Raw genomic sequence first — 27768 nt, 5'->3', positions numbered from 1 at the left:
TAATAGGTTTCCTTTTTCCCTTTTATTTTAGGCTATTGATATTTACCCATAAACACTATCTCACCCAAGGTGTTTAATCGTATTTTTATGCTTTAAATCAACTCACCACACTATTCTACTCGTGCTGCACGTGCTTTCGAGTCTGACAGACGTCATTTCGAAAAATCTCTGCTTTGCCCTGCACCACATTTACTAAAAACAACCTGCTGAATGTGTCACAGCGCCGCAACATCCAGCGGGCGAAATCTCTGACGTAACCTCGCCGATTTGCATATTCGCTTTTAGGAGAACGCCATTGGTCCCTGAATCCGCCCCCCGCGCTCGGCGCGCTGTGCGTCGTTAGTGGGTTGAGCAAACATCGTTTGAATGCCGGGAAGCGGTCATTGGTGAATCAAGCTGTCTGCAGTAACGTCAGGAGATTAGTGAATCGCAGCTGGAATGCGAGCTTGATTCACAAAGGCAAGAGAGGGAGACAAAGCCACCGCGCAGAAGATACGCACTCCGGACTGCCACATCCCGCACAGGTACCGAAAAAACCGCGTCGACTTACTCCATTAGATCATCCTGCATCTGCACAGCAGTGCTTTGACAGGTGCTGCTGCTTTTATTATGGCATAGAAGAGGAGAGAGAGAGAGTCAAATTAATGCAGAAATGATTTAATAGTCTATACAACATATTATTCTATATAAAGTAGCCTGTATATTATACAGTACATAATATAGTATTGAATATTTTCTGCATTGCTTTGACCCTTTATGCATGCCACTTTTAAACAAATCACTTTTACACAAGAGTTTATGGGGACTTTGAACTTGGAAAGTCTGTATTGGTAGACAGACGTGTTATAATAACCATCCGCACAAGACTAAAAAGAGTAAGCAAGTCATTTGATGACGCTATTGGATTTGTAATAGTAGCCTAGTTTTTGAAGTGCACTCCTTGACCTTGACAGACGCTGGCAGTATTGTGCTGTATTGACAGTTGCTCTGACAGGTTGATGATGTGGCATGTTTACCATAAGGGTTTATTATATTAGTCATCAGATTGAGAGAAATGACGAATATAAACCCATATAACAAAGAGAAGGAAAGTGAATGTCAGGTGATGACGACAGAGGGGCCGCTCCTCCAGTGATGACTCAAAGGGGATGCAGCAAACAGGTTGCAGTAGACTGTGATTGACACTTAACCTTTTCATTTGGCCCTTTATGCACTGAAAAAGTAAAATGCAATATATATTATGTAATATGGAATAATTTTGCTTTAAATAGCCCTCATTTGTACCCAGCGGCATATAAAATCTTTTGCTTATAACAAATAAGGTCATGTACACTGTATTATAAACTGGAAGAGCATTTCCATTGTAAATAATTTTTAAAAGCAATACATTTAATTACTGTTTTTTAACCTTCATGATCTATTTCGGTCTCAGAGTACCCATGGCCATTTTAATAAAAATAAAAAGTTAAAAATAAAAGTTTAATAAAACAACATTTTGTGCACACTAGCAGCCAGTTTATAGCAGTCTGTTTATATTTATTTAGTGCATTTTTCAAGAATGTCATTTTTGCTGGGGCTCAGGTTGACCCCATACAGAAGCAACAGTCATATTTCTAGAAACAACATGTTAGTTTTGCCAAAATAATATTTGTCAAATGTGTTTTAATTAGGCCATAAAATATAAAAAATAATTTGATGGAGAATATATATTATTTGACAGGAATAATATGTTAGTAAGGGATTTTAATAAGAGATTTTTATATATATATATATATATATATATATATATATATATATCTTGTTAACATTTGTGTGTATGTTTGTGTACACATACATACATACACACACACAGACACACATATAAAAATAATACATATAAAAAATACATGAAACAAAAAATCATTTTGGTCAGAGTAAAGTCAGAATCAACAGAATATGAGGCTATTTGTTATAATAGTTGTCTAGTTTTCCCTGATTTATATTAGAAAAAATAATGTCGATTAACAATATTTAAGAATGCATATATACCATTAACTAAATTTGTTTGTGTTTACGGTTACCATTTTTACTCTTTAGTTTGTATAGCTACAAAGGCGATCTGGTGAATGGTATTGATTATTGTTTTAGTGAATTAGAATCTATAAATTTCCCTTGTTTAGTGACCTTGGTCATGTCAACAAGCAAACATGTCAATGGCCTCTATAGCTTTAGATAATCAGTATGCTTTTTGGCTCGGACCATTTCCAAAATTAAAGGCACTGTAAATCTCTGTAAATAAAGCTGAGCACTTATAGCATGTCTATGCTCATGTATAGTTTATGCACATCCTTATCTCATAACGGGGTCATTGTGTTATTGTAAATGAAATAGATCCCTGTCTGGAAGTCTTCATTTTAATCAAGTGCCTCACATTCTCTGCATTTCATTAGTCCTCATTCTATTTTTAGCCACGTTTACACAGGGCAAGACTGAACCAGACAGCTCCAGCCTCTATCTATAGCCTTGAGTGAAAGTGAGAGCATGCGTGTGTGTGTGTTGGAGAGCGTGTATGTGTGGCTGGTGATGGGCTTTTGATCCCAAAATAGCTGAGGGAGATTTAACAGTGCATATGACACCGGCAACAGTGCTAGCTTTGCCCGCAGACCAAGCTTGGCAGGGTGGATCATGGGAAGAAAGGGCAGGTAGAAAAGCTCTATTGAAATGGGTGCAAGCTGTTCCCCACTTGCCATTGTTGTTTGTGTGGGCTGACAAGAGACTGGCTCTGCTTTAAACCCATAACCTAATCTTTTGGTGGAGCATTAGTTACCAGGGCCAGGGGTTAACATCTGCTCGGTAGGGTTCTGGGAGGTAAATGTTCCAGTTCCGCTTCAGCTGTCGTGAGGACGAGCTTTTGCTGTTTCTTGTCTTGGTGTATAGTAAAAAATACTCTAAACAGCTCTTGCTCTGACCTCTCATAAGGTCATAAATGTCTTGTTTGTGATACAACGTGTTTATATATATGTATACACACACACACACACACACACACACACACACACACACATGTACTAGAGTATACATGTATACTATTATATACTATTGACTGTATTTGTATGTGTTTACTGTTACTGTATTCATCATTTGGTTTGTATAACTACAAAGAGGATCTGGTGAATCATATTCATTATTCTTTTAGTGAATTAGATTTGTTTCCTATGTTCCTGTTTGCCAAAGAACCCCCCGGCCCCCCCCCCCCCCCCCCCCAAAAAAAAAAAAATCAATTCATCATTGAAAGCAATTGTATCTCTTCACAAGATTTTAACTAAAGCATTTTATTCATATGGATTAATTTTATGATGTCTATGAAGTTTTGCTTACCTGAATATTCAATGGAGCAACAGAAACCTCTTAGGTTTCATTAAAATACCTTAATTTGTGTTTAAACGATTAACCAAAATCTTATAGGTTTGGAATGACACGAGGGTGAGTAAATGATGACAGAATTCTTTTAAAGGAATTGTTCACCCAAAAATGAATATCTGGCCATTTTTTACCTTAATGTTTGTTTGATCATCAGTCAATAATGGATTTGTCGTTTATTTTTTTCTGTATATTTTTTTTTGATTATTTATTTTTGATTTATAGTGTTTAAAGTATTGTGGAAATATGTTTTTGATACTTAACATTGCTCTTTTTTGGCATTTTTGGAGCTCGACAAACAATTATGATTGTGTACTGCAAAAGTGTACAATGTAGCCTGTAAGTAATGATATTAAAAAATATTTCCAATTTTGATGTTGTGTACCATTTACAGCCATGAAGGGAGAGCATTTATTTGCCAACATGAGAAGCGCTCCATTCTTCCAGCGGGTTTACCTCCTAGGAGGAGAAGAGCTGGTAGTCCTGCAGTCCACCATGGGAGAGTCCTCACTGGGAGACAGTTTCCAACAAATCACCGACTTCAATGATCTCCCCATGTCCCTCTTCGCCTGCAATGTGGACCAATCAGTATTTGAAGACCATGAGGGCAAGGTAAGGTTAAATAAAATGACTCCCATTTTGTTCCATCTCACCAGCACTTAATTGAAAGTCACTTTTTAAAAAAGTGCGTTGGAAGTTCAGCACCACTAGTGGCACCAAATGAAATCGCAAAATTATGATTGTTTCCAAACAGGATTATTACACATTTCAACCACTCTTTCTTCCAGTATTCAGATTATAAATTCACATCATTGGTTAAGTTCAAAAGCAAGAAAAGAAATGAGAGGAACATTAAAAGAAACAATATTTTCCCCTTAAGAGAGTTTGAAATTATTTTAAGCACAGTATTCTGGAAACATAGGAAGAAAAGCAGTTTGATTGCTTGGTGTGCTGGAATGCTCTAGTGGAAAAGCAGTTCCTTAGACTTGCATTACATGATTGTGAATCAGGCCTCTCCAACCCAATTATCCACGTAGGCCACTTCAGGTGTGAAATTCAGTTTGTGGGCTCTCATCGACACTGCTTTCTCCCTTTTTACAAACACTCTAAAGATTGACTTTACACCTAGAGGCAAGGGAGTATCTTTCAATTCCTTCATGTGAAAGCCTATTTGTGCTTTTGTGACTGGTTTTATTTGCTTATGATTACCTACGGCAACATACTGACAAAATGCAGATGAAACCCCTGAAATACTATATTTATTCCCATACGTTCAGTTCAAGCTATATTTGACACACAGACACATGATTGATAATATGATCTAAGGAGAAGCTGTTATAGTAGTTTTCATGAGCTGCTTTTGGCTTCAGCAACTTGGTGATAAAACATGGGGAAAAAAAAAAAAAAATTCACTCTCGTCTTTCCAAACCCATTTGATTTTCTTTTGTTAAACAAAATTAAATGTTAGGCAGAACACTTTTCCATGCAATAAAAATAAAATAAGAATGGGTCCAAAAATATTACCATTACCAAAGTAATCTATACAGTTTGTGCACTATATTTTGTTGTTTGACAGCACAAGCTCACATTCACTGTTAATGTAAAAGAGAAGTGTTAGCCTTCTGACTAACATCTCATTTTATGTTTCATGTCAAAAGATCAATGTGTTAAAATAATATGATAGGATGACATAATTTTTTTTTTTTAACTGTTCCTTTAAAGATTTAACCCTCAGGTATTTAGCTAGTCTTTAATGTGGTGATATAACAGAAGTAGTGACAGATCATTTCTTCCATATTGTAATGTGCATCAGAGTGAAATGGACTGTTGGGAAAAAAAAATTGGGTGGGGACTTGGTTCTACTGATCAGTTGTTGATTGGATAAAGGCAGATCTGAATATGAGCCTTGGGTCGATTATAAGAAATGGGTGGAATTTAAGCAGACTAAATGACTGTGGAAGTCCGGAATATGTCACTAGATAGAAGGCTGATGTTTTAGCAAAAGATCACATTATGACATAAAAAAAAAAAAATCTAATAAATAAATAAACATATCTATAAATGAATGGTTGACACTAATATTATTTACCCTTTAAGCCATTTTTGCCTCACTTAAGATAATGTTTTATCTGAGTGACATACACAAAAATAATGACTCATAACTCGAATACTGTAGCAAGGAGAGTCAAAAGGTTGGTTTGATAGAAAACTTTCTGTACTTTCAGTGGAAAAATTATTTAATTTGAACATTCTCCTGCTGAGAAATAGCTGATAAAAGTAAGAAAAATTTGAGTGCTTAAGAGAAATTTTTGTATGTGTCTTATTTGACATTCAGTATCTCAGGACAGAAATAAGGTAGGAGGATTCGTTTTTGATGATGTTCCCCAGCACATTAGCTGTATCTGTTTCAAATTTTTTGGTGATAGCATAAAGTATCCAAAAGTTACAGTATTTTGTAACAAAACAAGCCTTTTTGTTTAGCTCTTGACTCCCTGAAGGAATTTTAAAAACTGGTATTTTCTGACTCATAACTCCACAACCGTAGCAAGGAGAGTCAAAAGGTAGGTACCGTTTGATAGAAATTTTTCTATATTTTTATGGGGAAAAAAAACCTTTGCATTTGAATATTCTCATGCTGAGAAATAGGTGATAAAATGTAAGAACAATTAGTGTGGTCAAGGGAAATTTTTCATATTCTTATTTGATGTTCAACATCTCATGAAAGAAATAAGTAGGAGATAAAATCTTTTTTGGTGATGTTCCCAAACACGTGTGCTGTATTTTAATTAAATTTTGTGGTGATATCATGAAGTAATCAAAGGTTACATCATTTGCAACAAAGGTAGCCCTTCTCTTTGAAATTGTTGTTTTGAATTTGAAGTAATGCCTCACTCAAGTTTATATTTTATATAATATTATATATAATATTACATAAAATATATATATATAATTTTCATATGGGTATGGGGTGACTTCTCGTACAAAAACTCACTCCAGTTTATTCAAAACTAGCCCCAAACAAGTATGCTTGTTTTATTCTACTCAATGAGACCTTTCAAATGACATATGACACATGACTATCTGAGCTGAGTTGACATATTAGAGGACATGGCACAAAAAAACATATTTTGTAAATTATGATTTTTATTTTTTTTGTCACTTATCAGCAAATAACTCTGCATTTCTTTGGAGTTAATCAAAGTGAGACTCTGAGCTTTCAAAGATAATCCATTTTTTGTTGATCAAGGTATTTAGAAAATAATTTCCTGCTGACTTTAAGCTTTTTTTTTATGTCTCCTGAATTTTACATCACTTGGAACAGGAAACTCAGCATATTTGACCTCCAGCTGAAAATTTAGCCCAGACCTTCTTCGAATAGTTTTAAGAACACCAATCATGTGATATGCTGAGCTCTGCCAGGTCTGTCTGCCTCTCTGACCTGCACTGGACTGCATCACACACATGCACATACACAGTTCTTACACTGATCCGTCTTGACAGCTACTCTCAGACAGATTAGATCATCTGATAGAAGGGCTGTGTGAAAGGTGGTCCATGACTCGCTCCATTGAGTCACAGGCTCCAGAAGTTCTCAGTCTTTTACTCATGAATGACTCCACTAATGCAAACACGCAATCAGTAATCCTTGAAAAGTATCCTCTCGCTTCGGATTCACTTGAACCTGACTTGGCATGACTCATGTGTTAATTTCCTTACGTAACAAGTAACAGTGTTGAAAGTTATTGTTTTTAAGGTGAATTCAGTGATACATAATGAGAGACTTTGTTGTACCACACTGTTTGTTTGGTTTGGGGCAAGGTTGTGTGGCTTCAGTGCTTTTGCTTAACGTTAGGTTACACTGCAAAGTTTCAGTAACACTATGACACTGTGGGTGACATGCAGCTTTTTGGTCATGATTAACCATGAATTAAGTATCAAAACAGTTTAGCAAACAAAGCCACTGCAGAATCTGTGTGTCACCCAGCAATACAAAGCAATTTGGAATGAATTGGCTGAATGAACGATTCAATGACTCACTCTTAAAAACTAGTCACTTGTTTCATTCCTGAATGAATTAATGCTTTGAGTAAATGACTCCCTCATATAAACAGCCATCTACTGGTGTAATGATGTAACCTGCAGAAAGAGTAATTAAAAAAGAACATCAACTTTTGTATAAATTAAGTTTTATTGAATATTATATATACTTTCTGCACCAGCATATTTTTTTATAACTATTCAGGTATTTATTAATAAATTAGTCAAATAATATGGGAGTCCACAAAGTAGGACAACAGTTTTGCTGCGGGTCAAATAAATGTAGTATTTAGTATTTGAGCAAAGCTGTGAGCCAAACAGTTATTTAGCCACATAGCAAGAATTCAAAGAATAACTCATTACTTCGTGATCATCAACTAAAAGCTGAATCGCAGTGTCTATTGCAATACCAACTCCCTATTCTAAAGGAGGGAACATATGCTTAATTAGGCAGCTAATTGTGCTGATAATACTGCTCTGAATATTTGACTATTTCACCTACAAATGCCATGAAATATTAATTGATTTACAGAGCATGATTGCATCTCCTGTACTGGCCAACTTGCATTAATTGCTTTTTGCTGACCTGTTTACTCTTGATAAAGATCTTCTCTCCTTCCTCTTGAATTGATTACAGAGCACATGGTCATGGGATGCAGAAGCTGTCTGATAGTTACTCAACTGATTGCCATTTAATGAATCTGTCCCTGATTGGAACAGGAAAGTTTTACACTAATGGGTGTAATGAGACCCTCTGGCCCATTTATGTATAAGTTATGTTGATGGAGCCACAAAGGCTGGTAATGCTACACTACAGTAAGCCACTATAACCTACACTGCACTTTATTTTTTACTATATAATAATATTTTTACTATTTTTTTTATTATAAAGAGGGCATGTAATAGAAAAATAAATCAAAGTATTTGATACTTAGTTTTTGAACTTTACTCGGATTCCATGTGAACAACTAGTCATTAAATAATCTCTCCAAAGCTTACTTTATACAGAAGTACACATCACATTAACAGTTTCCAGTTCATTTAAAATTGGACATTACCAAGAAATGCCTAGCGGTTTAGTGAAAGAATCATTTGAATTCTAAATGACTCACTGACTGAGAGAGTGTGATTCAAACTGCTTTTGTAGATCTTTTTGACTGAGTCATTAAAAAGAACTGTGTCCTTCAAATTGACAAATCTCAAGCTTTCTCAACTGTTGCCAATTTGAATTTATTGAGGCACCTTTTTTGTCACTTTTGTGACCATTTCAGTCCCAGTCTGGAGACAAAAATGTAACATGATCTTTAACTGGTTTGATAAACAAATAGTTTATGTTCTGTATTGAGTTAAGGGGATTCTTCTGGATAAATGCATGAATCAGTATATAAAATACAAAAAAGTATGCCCTAATATGGGTGGGATATATAAAAGGTTCAGAGAGAGGTTGGGAAATTATGTAAATCTAAGTTCCTGAAACCACAAGGGCTTGCTGAAAAAGCATGTTTGCTATTATAGTCGGATGCCATAATGTCACCTGCATTATCTTAGCAGGAATTATAATTCTAACCTTATATTTCACTCATGTATGAGATGATTGCATTTTAAACATTCTCCCCCATAGCCGGCTGTTGCTTGGCTGTAGCCCCCTGTGACCCTGCAATCCCTTCAGCGCAGCATCCCTGATTGGATTTGGCAAACATCCGGAGAGCAATGGAATGCTCCAGATTCATGAAGCTTAATGACAGATGACAGCGAGACAGAATAGACTGTTGCTATTCTCGTTTCTCCCGCCCTCCTCTCCTGCCTGGATGTGGACCACTGTTGACTGCCCCCACTTTGCTGATTGATCAAGGGAGATCAAATTGTTCCAAAAGAGCATAAGCACTGTGCCGTTGCCTTCAGGCGTGATTCGCAGCCCTGTCAAAATGTTTGATTGTGTTTGACACTCCTGGAAGAGACTGCTTGTGCATCTGAGCCGCTGAATCAATTTAGTAGGCTGTGATTATATTAACCCCATGAAAGGCCCAGGTGATGCATAGGGTCTATTTAAAGACATATGGCATTATTAGCTCCCTAAGAATAGGAAAGCAATCTTACAGATTTTACAAAATTAGGCAGTCTGGAGCCCACGCGGAGAGCTGATGCAATGTGAATTATGTGGCATAACTCTTATGTCAAGACTAAAACCAACTGTCTTCCTTTCTAATTATTTTGTTTTGACAGCCAAATTTTCTAACTTTAAGCTATTTCCTCGTCAGGTTAAAGAGACAGTCCACCCAAAAATGAACATTTTGTCATCATTTACTCAACCTCAATCCATTCCTAACCTGTATGACTTTCTCTCTTCTGCAGAACACAAAAGAAGATATTTTGAAGATTGTTGGTAACCGAAAAGTTTCAGTTCTTTCTTATTAACTTTGTTTGTACAACAGAACCAAACAGGTATTGGAAGTCAATAGGAACCAAATTTTTACATTTTCTTTTGACATTTTGTCACAACATGTAAATGATGACACAATTTAATTTTTTGGTGAACTATTTCTTAATAATAATAATAATAATGAAAAATTATGCTTTTTTTTTTTTTTCAATGGGAAGTCAATGGGAACCGAAAATGTTTGGTTTCCAACATACTTCAAAATATCTTCTGTCACTTTGTCACAACAAGGATGAGTAACTGATGACAAAATTTTCATTTCTGGATGAATTGTACCTTTTATTTTATTTTGCATTTTCCTCTCATTATGTACTACATAAGAGATTTTTACATAAGAGACTGTTCTACGATTTTCATATTTCTATTGCGGTGGCATTTACTGAATTACCCACGTCAGCTGGTGGTACGTCATGACTATCCGTCATAGACTTTTCCGTGTCTCTCCCTTGAGCTCACCCTGCATCAATACAATTGATCTCCACTTTGGAAAGGTCACACACGCAAACCTAGACATGATTCACATAGTGTTTCACTTATGAGCTGCCACTTGAGTTGTTAGCATGGCAAACATGGAGAAATGTTCTCTGCGACAGGAGAGTGAGATTTATCCTTCAGATGTGCTGTTTGCAGAGCATGTAGTGTTTGAATTGCAAGAGGTGCGTGATAAAGGCCCCCACATGCCTTTGCAATTGCCTCCAAAACCACGATCATTTATTATTAATAAAAAACAGCAAACATACAAAATCTGCATTAATGAGGTAAAATAAATATTGAAAATCAGCAAAAATAAGTACAATTAAAACTCACTGTGAGGGCAAAAACAAATCTTGTCCCTTAATTTAAATGTATTTATTTAAATTAAATTATTTACATTAAAGGGATGGTTCACTCAAAAATTTAAATTCTGTCATTTACTCAAATTACTTAAATCTGTTCATCAAGTGATTGCATCTCTCCACAACACTTGGATAAAATCACTTGATTCATGGATTCATTTTATGACACCATGGCCTTTTTGGATCTTCTAAGTTGTGGTTAAAATGACTTTCAATGTTTGGAATTTCCAGTTTTGTACTTTTAATGGAGAGACAAAAATTTCTCAGCTTTTATTAAAAATATCTAAATTTGTGTTTTGAAGGTTAATCAAAGTATTATAGGTTTGAAACAACATGAGGGTGAGTAAAAGATGACAGTTTTCATATTTGGGTGAACAATTACTTTATAATATATTTTATTATAATTATATATCATTATTATTACAATCAATCAGTATTTATATAGTACATTTAAAAACAACTGAAGTTGACTAAAGGTCTAAACAATGAATAAAAAGAATCAAACAGCAAATGAAAAACATGTATTTTATATAATTAAATATACATAAAAATGACAAAATCAGTATTATGTAAAATAAATATTAAATTCAACAATACTAACTACAGTTAAAACAGTGATCAGTGCCCACCATATATTTAGTTAGAAAACAAATGTTTAGTTAGAAAACAAATAGTTAGGCCTCGTTAACACTGCCAGTTAAATGTGACCCAATTCCGATTTTTTGCTTATATGTGACACAGATCGGATCTGTTCTATGACGGTGTTGTAGAGGGGGAAAAAACGCATGCATTCAGATATTTCAAGATCGGTTTCAGGCTTCATTCATGTGTGGAAATAAATCGGATTTAAATCCGATATGTGCCAATGCAACTGTCATGTAAACAGGCAGATCGGATTTTCTGAGGCATTGCGTTCTGTACGTCATTAAAACTGCAACAATTTGGTACTTCTCTGTGGTCTAATAATGTCATATGTGACCTGTGCTGGCAAAATGAGTGTAAATTTGCACGGGCTATTTTGAGCTACAGGCAAAAAAAAAAATAATAATAATCTTATCTTCATTTGTACATTTTCTCCGCTCGCTTCTCGCGCTGACTGTCATCCAAAGTGCGTGCATATAATGCCGCTTCTGACGGCGCGATCCAGATAAATACACACATATACAGAATTACAGTATTTCAGAATTCACTCAGACATAATCTGCTCTGTCTTAATTGAACACTTAGGGAACTGTTGGGGGAAAACATCTGATGTGTAACATTACATTAGATCCATGCATTACAGTATAGGACGTCTAATGTTAATCTAACAATAAAAGAAAAAAGGGGAATCACTCGCTGCACTTCATTGAACTGCTTTTGTAGTTTTAATAATCAATTTATTTGTAATGAACACACTTAAGTTATTTTTACATTTGATTGTTTTTCGTACATGAATGCTTTAGTTTAGATATAAAATGATAAAGGTTTTGGTTTTTTTTTTTCTTTCTAGGCTATTAGTTCTACTGGGTTTTTTTTTTTTTTTTTTTTTTTTTTTTGCATCTGTTCTTATTTATAATAGCAAAGATAAAATAAAATAAAAAAAAATAGCTATATTGTGATTATTAATATATTTTAGTAATTTTTTGTCCGATTCCAACAAATCATAAATCATTTTGAAGGTCTTTTAATGGGGAATATAATTTTTCCCCCAATTTTGTTTATTTTTATTTTTTTAAATTGCTCATTGTGACTCGCTTTGTCAGCACAAGTCACTTTATTCTTATGAGGAAGCACATGTGGAGGCGGTAAATGACAACAACGCATGCGTGATTCAGATGGTATGGCAAGTGTAAACACATTAATCAGATATGGGTCACAATTGAAAGAACGTGTAAACGAACAGCCAAAAAAATCAGATATAGGCAACAAATCAGAATTGGGCATCAAGACCTGCAGTGTAGACGAGGCCTTAGTTAGAAAACAAATATTGACTATGAATCTAAGTTTATTTAAAATTAAATATTAAAATTAAATGATTAAATTAAATTGTTATAAAATGTATTAAACTGAGATGCTTTAAATAATGGTAAACCGTTATTTTAAAGGATTGTCAGAATGGTATTCTGTTTGTTACCTTAATTCAAATTCAGGAATTCAACTGGAATTTGAAAGGCATTCTGCATTCAGTTCTGAATAGCAACGACGCAGCTTGGTGGAGGCACCAGCACCATATCCTACTGGCTACCAGAGATGTTACGTTAAGAAATGAAAAACCTATTTAAAATGTACAGTATCACCTGTGGAACATGCACAAAAACCGAGTCGTCACAGTTCTAACACTGTACAGTTTCCTGTATGATGTCACTAAGGACCCTTGACAAAAGACAGAGGAATCTAGAAGAGTTTAGAGCAGCTCTGGTTTCATTGGGGTTATGTAATCGAGCTCACTGGTCATGAGTTCTACTTTATATGGTCATATCAGTTTTAAGTGGAGTTACGAGTATGGCCTTTTGTTCTGCATGAATTCCTTTCCTCAGGCCGAAGCACTATAGCTGTTCCAGCGCGTGTGTATGAGACTACCAACCCCAACCTCCAGCTTGCAAGGCTAAAGTTCACCGAACGGCTGAAACTGTAGCCCAGTAATGTAACGCTGCAGAAATATCAGACGTCTACCCTCTTGAATGACGTTTATAGAGTGCAGGGACACAGAAAAAAACAGGCTAATGCTATCCTCAAGTGAGCCATTAACATTCCAGTGTCACTCTTTTATTGTGCTGGCTAGCACTGATACGTGATGCTGTGGCTCTTGTTTTGCAGACTGTCAAGGTTAAATACTTGAATGGGGATCTATTAGCATTAACTGTGTGTGACGTGTGCATGACCTCTCCGCTGTACCTGTTCTCAGTGCTGCGCTCAATGTTTTTGCCAAGGGGGCTGAAAACCTACCACTCACTACACATGCTGCTTATGTCATCCTAGTGTCCTCTCTCCAAGCATTCTCCTGATCAGTTCCATTACATAATGCTCATACCTCTCACCAGTCGTCTGTAAGCTTTTCCAAGTGTCAACGACAGTTCATAACAATCCTGTGACTACAGAATACATAAACTCTTCCAAAGTGGCTTGTTTGCCTAGATAGCATCACACACAAAGGCTGTTCCAAAAGGTAGAGAGCATAATCATAAAAACCTAATTTTGGCCAGCATCACATATGCAGCATTGAAGGTAATCCCAGAATGCATTGCGTATCAGCAGAGTGAAATTGAAGATGGCAAATGAGGCTAGCTGTAACTTATAAAAACATGATTAATTATATTTTAAAGGGGTCATATGATGCAATTTCAATTTGTCCAATCTCTTCGGAGTTTTACAAGCTCTTGGTGCATAAAGAAGATCTTTAAAGTTTCAAAGACTAAAGTCTCAAATCCAAAGAGATATTCTTTATAAAAATGATGAGTCAACCACATGTGGGAAGATTTGCACAATGCCGCCCAAATGTTAACGCAAAGAAAGAAGGCGTAACGTTTATTCTCGCTGTTGCCACCACTGGCATGTTGTGTTTTTCGTTGAAGTGAAACTACTTTGTTTGGCCTTCCAAAAGAGGACATGACTAGAAATCAGTGGTTAAGTTATATTTCACCACTTGTTCAGAACAGTCCAACCCAAATATTCAGATGTGTGCTGCGCATTTTATGGAGGATGAGGACTGTTTCCTGAACCAGTAGCCTGCAATGCGTCTGTGGCACAACGGCTGATTCTATAAAGTTGGGCAGTTCAAACGTTGCAAGGACAGTCTGGCGCTTCTCACTCACACCCTATAAGTAAGTTTTTTATATTTATATTTATTTGTTTCTCCGATCACAGACATGGTTTTATGTTTACGCAACGCATAAAAAGACAGGATAAGTCATTATAATCAGTTATTATGTCCCCACTGGATGCAACAAATGTTTAAAATGGGTTTTATTGGTTTTGTCTCGTCTATTGATGTCCAGATCACGAACAAATCTTTCTATTTAACCGGATCTTCTTAGTGAACCGGTTGAACCAGTTCACCAAATTGAACTGAATCGTTTGAAACGGGTTGCATCTCCAGTACGCAGTAATCCACAAATTACTCAGTTTATAAAAGTGCCTTACACTCCCTCTGACGCAAAATAAACCAATATCCCGAGTTATTCAGTTACTCCTAACAGTACATTGACTGAACTGCTAAAAGAGAACCGATGATGGGATGTGCACGAGCAGAGCAGCTGGACTGAGTCTCGTCCTGCTGGGAGACGGTGTCACAGTGTTAAGGGGTGTAATAATTTTGTGACACGCTTGAGGCATTCGGGCAATCACAACATACTGAATAGCTGGCCAATCAAAGCATACCTCGCTTTTCAGACCGATGAGGTTTGTAAAAATCGATGCATTTCAGAAAGACGGCATAGAGGGAAAACAATAATGTACATTATATGGAAAATAATGTGTTTTTTTTTTTTTACTTAAACCACATAAACACATTGCATTACACGAAATACACAAAATAATGTTCTTTTTAGCAGCATCATATGACCCCTTTAATATTAATAATATTTACATTTACATTTATGTATTTAGAATGCGCTTTTATTAAAATTGGTTTAAGTTGAATTTGGTTTTGTTTTTTTTTTTTATTAATTTGTATTACGTTTTTATTGAATCAACAACCTTTTGTGCTGCTAACGCAATGCTGTACCACTGAGCCACAGGAACACAATTCATATTTTAATAATATTAATTATAATATTTCATTTAACACCAAAAAGAATAGAAAAAATATTTTATCCAATATTTGTGTGTGGTATACTGTATATTTTTATGCTTACACCTTTTGTTTAACAGGTTTTTTTAATGTTTTAAAAACACTGATACTGTGAAATAGTATTAGAATTTAAAATAACTATGTTCAATATTAATTTTTGTTTTTAAATGAAGTGTATTCCTTCGATGGCAAGGCTGAATTTTATGAATTTTCAACGTCATTACTCCAGTCTTCAGTGATACATGATCCTTCAGAAATTATTCTAATATGCTGATTTGGTGCTTAAGAAACATATTATCAACGTTGAAAAAAGTTGCTGTGCTCAATATTTTTGTAGAAACTGTGATGCAATTTTTTTTAGGATTCTTTGATGAATAGACAGTTAAAAAGAACAGCATTTATTTATTAGTTTTTTTATATTATAAATGTCTTTACTGTTTGTTTTGATTAATTGAATGCATCTTTGCTGAAAGTAGTTTTTTTTTTTTTTTTTTTTTTTACAAATTGTATTTGGAGTACACATATGCTACATACTTGTACATTATGTAAGTCACTTTGGATAAAAGTGTTACGTAAATGTATATACATATGCATATATTTCATTCACTGACATCCACTTAGCATCTTGGAATAAAAACTGTTTGTTCAAATGTTCACTGTTCTGCATAATGCAGAAATAGTATGAGTTCTGAACATAGCCAATGTCATAGCTATTTGTTTTCATCTACCATTTAATTGTGGCCTATTCCATATATGTGTGAATATTTTCCATATTGTGTTCTTACAACATGCATTACATGCCACAGCTGCCTACCGTTGAACCTTTGTATGCAGGGGCAATGACGTCGCTCTCTGTTCAAGACTGCAAACCAAACCCTGTTGGAAAGATGACCAAAAAGCTCTGGGCTCTGATTTATTGTAATCAAAGGCTAGAGAGTGTCTATTAGGATGCAGCTGCTACATGGATTAGCACCACAATGATTATAAAAGTGCCCTAATAGACTAGACTAGAGAATATTGGTGCCATCATATTGGTGCCTAGAGATGAGTAACACCTAAAATTTACATAAACAGGAGCGCAACATACATGTTTAAAACATTGAAGCTGACATATGGACTTTATCATGGCATTTTAATACTGTATGTAGAAACATTTTCATGTAAAACAAAGCTCTATTTTTGGAAACTATCCCTGCAAAAACAGCTGTGGTTTTCCTTTAAAATAAGATTTTGATAGTTTAACAAATTAGGACTTATAAAGTCTTATAATTCTACAGTGGTAAAATAAAATTAAATAATTATTTTTATAAATACTTTTTTAAATTACAGTGTGGTATTTATTTAATTATTAATTTTTTTTTTTTTTTTTTTTGTTTTTTTTGTTTTTTTTTGTGTAGCAGTAATGAAGTATTAAAATAATAATAATAATAATATAGTAATATAATAATAATTATTACTATAATTGTTGTTTTTTATACTTGTTTTGTTTTTACAGTGAAATATTACAAATTAATATTTTTAGTTTTTAGTACTTTTAATATTTCATTTAGTGTTTTAATAAGAACCATTTTATGCTCACCAAGGCTGCATTTATTTGCACAAAAATACAGCAAAACACTGATACTGTGAAATATTATTAGAATTTAAAATAACTGTTTAATATTACATTTTTTTAAATGAAGTGTATTCCTTCATTTAAAAAAAGAAATATTACAAAATATTATTTTTAGTTTTTAGTACTTTTAATATTTAATTTAGTAGTAGTAATAATAATATTTAATTATAATAATTAAATCATGCTTTAGTTAATATGATCAAGTGCATTAAAATATGATCATCCATATTTAACCTTGACAGACATTTTAAGGGAACCAAGAGGCCCATTGAAAATGTGAACTGTTGCTGGGATGTTTCCTCGTCATTGTGAAGAATTAAGTGTATTACTGTGAGACCACTATAGAGGAAAGATCTGAGGACATTTTTTGTGAGCTATAATGCTGGTAAAATATTAATGTCCTCCTAAAGTATGCATAGTGAGTCAGGGTGAGGTTTTACTGCACCAAGCGCTGGAAATAGCTCACTCAATCCACATTACTCACAGCAAGGCTCTTTTTAAGAATCCTGCGCAGAGATTAGTGCCATTGTGACTTCCAACCCTGACAATTTCCACACACAGTATCAAAGTGTGTGCTGTGAGTAATGACTAAAACTGGGACAGGAACCATTCGTTCCAAGAATTCTCTTTTAAGATATAGGCTAAATTTATGCACAGTTAATGTTAACAGATATTTTTATAGCAAATTGATGGCACATATACTTGCTCACAGTGGACTAAAGGACTCTTGCTGTTGGCTATACTGTCTTAAGGGTGAAGAATGTTATTTTTCATGTTAAAAACAGTTGAAAAATTAAAAGTCTGTCATTGTTTACTCACCCTCATGTTATTTTAAAATCCTCTGCTTTCTCAAAGTCTTCCGAAGAATTTAAATGTGTGATTTAAATGAAATTTAAAAGAGGGTGAGTAAATAATAACAGTATTTTGGGTGAACAATTAAAATAGTAGCAAACAATGCATGTGGACATGATCTTCTGATCAGTGAGCTAGGGACTGGCTCTAAAAGCAGTCCACCCCCGTCACTGTCACATGACCACTTACAAAACAGGGGTTTTACTCTGGTTTTTCAAATTGATTCCAAGAAAAGCCACAGTAAAGCTTTTTAACATATTACAGAGTCATATTTTGTTTTTGTTTTTTTAAAACTGAACAAGCACAGATTTAACATAACCATAACATTAATATAAGTGATGTTACTTAAACGTGCTAAATTGAGTGTGTGTGTGTTTTTTTTTTTTTTTTTTGTTTTTTTTTTTTATTTTTTAATTTTTTTTTTTTTATATGAAATTATTATATTATATTATATTATATTATATTATATTATATTATATTATATTATATTATATTATATTATATTATATTAAAAATTGTATATTTAAATTTATACACTTCCTATCCCACTTTATTTGTTCACTCAGTAGTAATTCACCGATAATGTGGGTATTTTTTTCTGCAGGTTACATCATTATACCAGTAGGTGACAAAAAAGTATTTTTTCATTCCGAATCATTCAGTAACAACATGTGATTATCTGATTCATGATTCATTCAGTCAAAAACACTTATTCATTCAGGAACGAAACAAGTAGCTGTGTATATGAATGATTCAATAAATCATAAAGTCAACCCATTTGTTAAAAAACACAGATTCATTCAGGAATGAAACAAGTGACTGTCTTTATGAGTGAGTCATTGAATCATAAAGTCAGCCCATTCATTCAAATTCATTCAAGAACGAGTCTTTATAAGTCAGTGACTGAATAATTAACACCACCTACTCTGTGTTGCTCAGAGATGCTTAACAGTTTTTGATGCTTCAATATATAATATCAAAACCCAAGTTCCTTTGGCTGTTTGGAGCTTATTGTATTAATAATTGAATCAAATGCAGAGCTCATGCCATTCTTTTGGGAACTGTATATTTCTCAGTGTTTGTATTGACCATTCTTTACACAACTGTCTTGCAAGCCAGAGGTGAAAATGAAGTTTTTCTTTTGTCTGAGACCTGCACCACATTGTTCATGATTTCAAAATAACATTTTGATATCTCTAAAGACTTTTGTAATTTAAGCTCTTAGTCAGAAATAAGAATAAACAAATGATGTGCATTAGTTCAACATTTCCAATATGACGCTTAATTACACATCACCTAATGACTTGTTTGCTGTAATCGTGTTCCTCTGTTGCTTTTGTCATCGCATAATGAGAAAAAGGCCACTGTGAGGAATGTAATATTAGGTGTAATCTTGCCTTGTTGAAGTAGCCTTCTTTATTCACCTGTCAGAGAGATGTGGAATTTATTTATCTGCTGCTCTCGGCAGACGCTTTTGAACAAACGTCTTCCCCTATCAGATAAATAAAGAGTAAAACAGCATGGAAATGTCATCAAACAAAGCCTATTAATGCTAGGAGATTAGAAGCATGTCTTTAGTTAAGACATGGCATTTAGTGCTTGCGGGAAGGGGATTAAATGAGATCCAGCCCATTTCTTTGCTGAGTGATAAATTAATCAAATTAAGAAATAATATTTCAACTCCCTTGATGTATCTGCGCAATGAATTGTTTGTGAAGATATTCTGAAGATATCGTTCTAAAACAACGTTTATCTCTGGTGGTTGTTTATGTTCAGCCGTTATCTATGTTGTAGTGTTGCTGCTGCTGGCCAATATTGTCGGGTTTGCTTGTCAGATCTCTGGATCTCAGCTTTGTTGTTGTCAGTTGCTATAAGTGTTTAAATGCCCAGGGAGGATCGCTCTGTACCATTTCAATCACATCTTCTGGCAAATCACCAGTGAATTTATGCTAACGTGTCATTCTTATTCCACCTTGTAAATTTGATGCAAATAGCCAGCTTAAGCCTCCTTGAGATATTTTTCTAGTGCCAAGGGCATATGTGAATATCATTATTCTGCTTTCAATGGCAGGATACAGCACTGCAGCAACCTTTTCTTTTTTCCATTTAGAACACCTGAGCAACCACATAGCAATGCCCTTGCTGCCACCCATAGCAACCGTTGCAATGCCACATTGCCACGTTGTAATGCCTTAGTGACCACCCACACCTAGGTAATTGATATAAAGCAGAAATAAAATTTTTGATATAAATTTAAATGAAAATTAGAAATGTTACTAACTGAAATAAATTGAGCTGAAGTACTAAAATTACTCAAATTAAAACTGAAATAAAAATAAAAATGTATGACTTTTTCACCTGTGGAACTTAAAAAGAGGAATTTTGGCAACCAGTCTCGGTTCCCATTGACTTTTAAGTTATGGACAAAAATACAATGGAAGTCAATAGGAACCGAAACTGTTAGGTTACCAACATTCCTTTATGCATCTTCCTTTATGCTGGTGAAGCTAAAGTAACTAGAAATATATATAAAATAAAATAAAAATAAAAATGACAAAAGCACATTTGCTAAAAGCCAATATATTTTTAAAATAGCAAATTAAATGATTCAAAATATAGTATAAAATATATAATATATAGTATAAAATAATATAAAAATAGTATAATAGCATAAATACTAAAATACCTGACAACCATTCAGAACACCTTAGTTTTACCACTTTATTAAACAGAAATAGTGTGGCGTAATGGAAAATTATTATGGAGTGGGTGAGGAAAATTTATCATTGAAGCTGCATAGTATGTTATTAACCACAGCTCTAACACAACATTAAGCCTTTGTACTTGTTCAGTAGCAGCCTGGTCATATGCAAATGAATTTGCTTTTGCTCATAGTAGGATGTATTATCTGTTGATAATGTACTTCTTTGGCCAGTTGGCGGTGCAGATTGCCATGTGGTAACAGTTGGGAGATTCTTGGATAAAATCTCTTCTTCCGGGGATCAGAGAAAGCTTAAGGCTTGAAATGTAAAAACGAAACTCTCAAATGCCCTTTTGCATTCTGATATGTGGCTTATATGAAAACTAGTTGTTCTACTTCTCCAAATCTGCATTGTAAATGAGGTGTTTACCTCACCTGCTCTGACGTTAAATTCTGACTTAAATTGTTTAGCGACAGTAACCGTGTATACTTATATGTATGTGAGAGATAAGGACAGGCCAGTCAGGGAGAGTAGTTATCTGGAAGTCAACGTGTGTGTGTGTGTGTGTGTGTGTGTGTGTGTATTGGCAGGGGAAAATGTGGGCTGTTTTTTTCCTGCCTTGTTGCTTTGGAGTGGAAAGTTGATGGAAATATCCAGAGTGTGTCTCGGTTGCCCAGGGCTGCTGTGTGTGCCATAATCACCTCTGGAGGTATGTGTGTGTGTGTGTGAGAGCTGGGGGGGGAGTCAGTGGTCACACCTGCCTAAGGGAGCTCTCCGAGGTCCTGAATGTCTGCTTGTTTGACACACACACACACACACACACACACACACACACACACACACACACACACACACACACACACTTTTACTGAGCTATATAAATGAGGACATACCATAGACCAGGGATCGGGAACCTTTTGGGCATTATTTTTCTGGTTAACCACTGTACCAGTAAGCAGTTGCCAGTAAAGTTGTTGTCAACGCTGCCCTGTGGCTTTTATTTATAAAACAGCTTTGATACTGAATCGCTAAATTATATTTCTCAGCAACAAGGGGGTAAAATCGTTGTTTTTGAAGTAACTAAACTCAGTTTCATTGTTTGTAGAGAGACACAGACACGTGTATTTCATACATGCACCTTTCATCTCTCTCTCTCTAAAAATGACCCCCAAAAAAGTGGCTGATGATTCCCGCTCGAATTTGCACTCTGCTTCTGTGAACGGTAAACCCCGCCTACTCTGATTTGATTGGCCATCTGAATTATTTTGATGAGTGCTGTTAGACCTCTTAGGCAGACCTGGGCCAGCTGCATAAACTTAGCCTCTATGTTAAGACAGTGTCTTAAGTACCTATTTGACCAACTAGCTGTTAGACAAGGGGTAATAATTCTTATTTTTGGATTCAACTTAGACTAATCAATGCTTTTAGTTTTATGTAACTGAATTAAAAAAATATGACCAGTTTTAAAGAAATTAGGTCTAACTTGTAAGACTAGTCTAAAGATAACTATACTAAAAATACTACTGACAATCTCAGTCTTTGAAACTACTCCACAAGAAACATTTCTGCACTTGTAATTATAAAGTATGTCTATATTTCTTATTTTAAACTTTTTTTTAATCTGAAGCAGAAACAGTCCTTCATAGTCTAAAAAAAATAAAAATATATATTTTTGTTACTTGAAATAAAATGAATGTTAACTGACATAAAATAATATATAAAACCTTATTTTATTTCAGCTAGTTCGCAACATTTCTAATTTTATTTAGTTTAACATGATATACTTCAAAAATAAAATTAAAATAAAAACTAATAAAAACTGTAGGCATATTTAAAAATAATAATAATAAAAATATTAATAAAAAAAAAAATGCACAACCAAATCAAAATTTGAGTGAATTCAAAAAATGATTCTTAACAGTTTTTAACAGTAAAAATATATTTAAAACAAGTTAAATTTAGATATTAAGAATTGTACATTCTTAGACTGTATCTTGCATTAAAGTGATTTTTTTAATCAAGAGCATGTTTTTTTATTAGTTTATATTTAAAATAAGTGTGTGTGTGGCAGGGGGGCCAAAAACAAAATGCATTTATTACAAATACAGCACTATGTAATATATAGTAGTAACAATAGAATTTGTAGAATTTTAACCCACAAGTACACAGTATTGTTGTTATCTTTGCTTTAAATTCAGAATAAAATGTCATTATATTTCTACTTTGACTCTTACTGACAGTTGCTTCAGTATCCTAGTTTGTGTTTTCTTTATAAATGAGAAGCAGTTTTGAGGAATGAATAAGGCACTATTCAAGACGTGACAGCTCTTTTTAAAGTTCATGGATGTTCACTGAAAAAAAAAAAACTATTTTATTCTTCTGTTGTCATCTCTTGTGTATATAATTACTAGTCTTTTGTGGTTTCGATAAAAGCTATTTTTCTGTGGCTGCTTTGCTTTTAAATTTTCCCAATATATTCTTAAAAGTTTAAAATATTTTGAAGCTTTTAGAGCTGCATAATGAATTATCAGTTTAGTCCACCTGACAGCACTTGCATGTACATGCAGTATAAAGATATTTATTATGTCTTATAATACACATTGTACTGTAATATATAGGGCAGATTGGTTATAGTTGTCACTCATTTTACTTCAGGAACATTTCTCAGGGTAATAAATATTTTTTGCGCTCTCTTTGAAACACAGCTGCTTCTTGAGTTGCCTAAAGCGCTATCTGATCTCAGATCTGCTGCAGGTGTTGCTCTTTTAGCTAGCAGTCACTAACGCCCACCAGCGTGCTGATCCCTGGCATTAATACTCACATTCAGAAGCCATGCAGAGAAAGAGATGGGCTCAGGGAGCAGGAGAGCCTCGGGGGCTTCAGACGCTGTGCCATATGCTGGCAGTGAGAGAGCTGTGCTGGTGGCCATGCAGAGGTTGAGCAGGGCACAGGGTTGCCAGACAGCAGGAATCAGGCACAAGGGTTTCTGAAGGGACATGATATTATTGCACATGAGCCTCTGTGTCTGCAGAAACCAGTATTCACAATTTCAGTTTTGTTCAGTTTTTGACTAAAAGACATAATCGAACGCTGTATATATAGTATTGTATTTTAGATGTTTGAAAGGGACATGCAGTCAGAGTGTCATTTACTACCATTAGGGCTGCACAATTAATCAAATTTTTTAATTGGGATTACAATTACGGATTCCACAATTACATAATCATTCAAAGCAGCAATTAATTGTTCAGAGTCCACTTATGTGTGCTTGTGCGTGTGTTTTTTTAAAATATTTTTCTCTACAGGTTATCTTAAGGGGTTTTCCATTATTTTTAATTTATATAATACTATGCATATCTTTTTTTTCTCTTTTTTTAAAGCAGAAAGGAATACATATGTATATTTGAAATTTGAGGCTTAATACTAAAACAATACTAAAAGCTATAAAAGTTTTTTTTTTTCAGTTTGAGTGTTTTCAGCATGGTATAAACATCATTCAGTGTAGACTGTCATAATCGTAATTAATAATCGCAATTACAATTTCAAGGGAATAATCAACAATTATGATTTTTGTCACAATTGTGCAGCCCTAACTACCATTCAGAAGTTTGGGGGCAATTAATATTATTATTTTAATTAACATTTTATTCAGCATTAAAATTGATCAAAAGTGACAGTAATGACATTTCTGTTGTTACAAAAAAAATTCAGATTCAGATTCATAAAAAAATAATATAAACAGTGTTCTTTTGAATTTCACATTAATCAAATAATACAGAAAAAAATGTCAGCATTTTATAATGATTGTATCTTTTTTTCCAACCAGCCGGACACAGCAGCATTAAAACAGCCAGTTACATGAGTTTGGGGCGGACCTATCTTTTTGGCCAACCAGTGGCAGATGGAGGGAGTGTTTGAGGAAACCTGCCTGAAAATAGTCATTTTTTTCCAGTTCTTTTTTATGTGGCTCAGAAAATATACATTTGCAGTTTGTTTTCATTTATTTGAAATGTTATCTAGTGGTGTCAAATTGTTTTACTTTATGCTGAAAAAAAAAACAAGCAACTGAAAGTCTTACTTTTTTTGCACTAAAACGTTATACAACATTAGATGCTTTCTTAGAAGCAGCACTAGATGGCAGACTTGTTTGAAATGAGATTGACATTGTTTCCAGATAATTCTCTCTGTTGACCGTTCCTTATGGAGGGTTTTTTCACAGCATTATTATACATTCTTCACTCGGATAGATTTCTAATCAATAATATATGTCTTCAAGCAAAGATATGAAGTTATGTCCCTCAGGTAGCATGACTTATCATAACGATTACAGGATGAAACAAGTAATATTTGGTGGATAAATAAAAGCTTGCCCTTCTAAAATTTCCTTACATTCAGTAAAGGCTCAGACGGAAAGAAATATCACACTCTTGTAAGGTGATCATAAACCTCTTGTGTTCGGTTCTAGTACAGAATAGTCTCTTACTCCCTTGGGAAAATATGCTTGCTGTACTGTTGAACATTTGGACGTGTGTAATGTTTTACTGAACTACACTGGCAAGGCCTTCCTCCTGTTAAACAAAATTTCTCTGTCTTGATTGAGTTCTTAAGGGAATAGTTAACCCAAAAATAGGGTTGGAATTGAGAACTGGTTCTCATTCAGGACTGGTTCTATTTTGGTTCTATGAATGTCTGAATTAAGCTTATTAAAACACTGCCATAACAATGCCATAGCAAAAGAAATGACACTTTAGACTTGCAAGATAAAATAAAATACAGTCAACATTATTGCGATGAACGGTTGTCCAATTTGTAGTGAAATATAACACTCTTATATGATTTTGACTCTTTTGAGCCAGATCTTTTTAATGAATAATTTAGAAAAGACTAAAAAAATCTGTCCCAGAGTGGACAGTTATGGGTCTGAATTAGCCAGACAACTCTCACTCTCACTCTCGATGATTGTTTTTTTTTTTTTAAAGCATTGCTGAACAAAAGTAATAAGTTGACTATATTCTCAGGTGAATTTGCCGACCTTATATGGTTATTTTAATGGTGAAATGGACAGCTACATCTTTATCATATTCTTTTCTGATTTCCAAAAGTTAATTTTCAGCTTGTTTTCCCTGTTCATGGGTGTTGCTTCTCTCTACTTCAATTGCATATTTACAATATACCACTATAACTCATGAAAGTGCACTTTTAACAGGATGGAGAGACGGCAGCATTACGTCTCATGAAAGTGCACCTTGTCCTCTCTCTGTAATTGGCAAATTCATTGCAAACAGCCCCAGACAGCAGAGGTTAATTGTGTTTTAAGAACGCGCACGATGACAAATTATAAATCAGAGTATTTGTAACCCTTGTGAATTGGAGCCCATCTCTGTTTAGTAATCTCTTCTTGTACGCACTCATTTGAAAGCTCTCAAGACGAGCAAACAATCGTTCATACAAATACACACACATTTCTACATATTTAGTCTGATCTGAGTCGTCATGTGTTTTCTCTATGGTTTATATAGTAAATAGGTAGAGTTCTGAGCAGGTGTGTTTGTCGTTCTCAGGTGATTTATGCATTCATTCCTTAGGTTAAGCAGCTCGAACAGCCATGGAGCCATCAGGCTGTCAGCTTCAAAAGCAATTGAACAAGTCAAATGGAACTGAAAATGTATTTTGCTTAATTGCCAATAGTGGAATATGTGCAGTGCATATGAAGTGGACAACACTTTAAGGACATACATGTACATTTTCCTATAGAAATAGATGTATATTCTATAATGGCAAAATTGTTTGTAACAATTTTGTTTTATAATAATGCTTAATTTTTTATAATTTACAATTGTTTGTGAACTAGGAGTGTGCGATATATATCATCTACGACAATATCGTAATTGCTTAAACGATATGTGATTTGACATTATCTAATATATTGCAAAAAGCAAATAAAAATAGGTCACCTTTAAAAGAAAATTAAATAAAATGTATATTTTGATTTCTTCTACAGAATCTGACAAACACTTTCACCTTGTTCAACTTGATTAAAGATACACCAGTTTAAATGGGCAAGACTCTTCTGCTGTCATGATTATATAAAAGTATTTATATAGCAAACAAGCGTTTGATATCATGCCCCCTGCAGTTCAGAATCAATAATGCATTCAAAATCTAATCAATAATGCCCAGACAAAAGTGACTGTATTATATTTCCTGGCATCCAGTGTTATTTTGTTAATTTGTCCAATTTAAACTGTTGTATGCAAGCCAGACTCAAAGTCACCATAAAACATTAAATATTGACAGCACAGCTTTGTCCTTCCTGTGTTTTTCTGGAAATAAATTGTTGCTTAGCAACAATCAGCAAACTTGTGGCTCAAAAACACAAACATTCATGTATCTTTTTAACTAACCACTTGCGATTCAGTTTAACAAAGTGCTGTCCACACTAATGAAGTTATATTTTCTTTCTTATAAGCACAAGCACTCCTTTCTTCAGTACAAAACTGTCCTTATTTTTTTTTTTTCAAACAGATAAATTAATAGTCTTTACATTCTTGGTCGATCCGTGTTTATCCCAGAGCATCTCACCTTTCACAGAAAATCTAAATATACTCTTCTAATCCACTGATAGCTCAATCTATCAGATTTGTTAATTTCAGTCCTGTACAGGTATCTAAATATAACTCAGTCAACTGGAATGAAATGGAAGAACTTTTTCCAACAATAACACGGCAGAGAGCCTGGGCTTGGGGTGGAGGATTATCTACTGATAATGAAGTATGGGCTTTGCTAATCTCTATCTGTGTATGAAGACACAGCATGTTCGGATCCCAGATCGCAGCTGTGACTTTATTATGATGCAGCATGAAGATCTTGAGCAACTGCCAGTAATGGGCCAAACCAACTCTTTCGAGATGAGGTGTTTTTGTCCTGGCCCTAAATCCTAATTATTGGGTGAAGAGTACATCTTCTCTTTGAAAGTCTTTAGTTAGATGCATATGAGGTTATATATGAGATATACATTAAAAAAAAAAGACTGACTTGCCAGACCTGACCTGTACATCACAATTTTCCAAACATTCCATATTTAACTTTTGAGATAGACATGGAGACCACTCTATTTT

The 27768-nt window shown here is 34.4% G+C and overlaps 1 protein-coding gene across 2 annotated transcripts in view; it reads left to right on the top strand.

The window, feature by feature from the left end:
- Nucleotides 1-219: 219 nt before the first annotated feature.
- The window catches only part of LOC109069124 (calcipressin-2-like), a 60306-nt gene continuing 32757 nt past the window's right edge, over nucleotides 220-27768 (top strand). Inside the window, exons 1-2 of one of the 2 annotated variants that reach the window (XM_042778085.1) lie at nucleotides 220-592; nucleotides 3794-4011. In XM_042778085.1, coding sequence (XP_042634019.1) covers nucleotides 3796-4011 — 216 coding nt within the window. In that variant the 5' untranslated portion in view covers nucleotides 220-592; nucleotides 3794-3795. The remainder of the gene's footprint in view (nucleotides 593-3793; nucleotides 4012-27768) is intronic. The other variant, XM_042778084.1, reaches the window with a different exon arrangement.

This window comes from Cyprinus carpio, chromosome A20 (genome assembly GCF_018340385.1).
Source record: "Cyprinus carpio isolate SPL01 chromosome A20, ASM1834038v1, whole genome shotgun sequence".
In the NCBI taxonomy this organism is placed as follows: Eukaryota; Metazoa; Chordata; class Actinopteri; order Cypriniformes; family Cyprinidae; genus Cyprinus; species Cyprinus carpio.
Note: the sequence above shows the minus strand (reverse complement) of the source record. Positions and strands in the feature narration are given on the sequence as shown.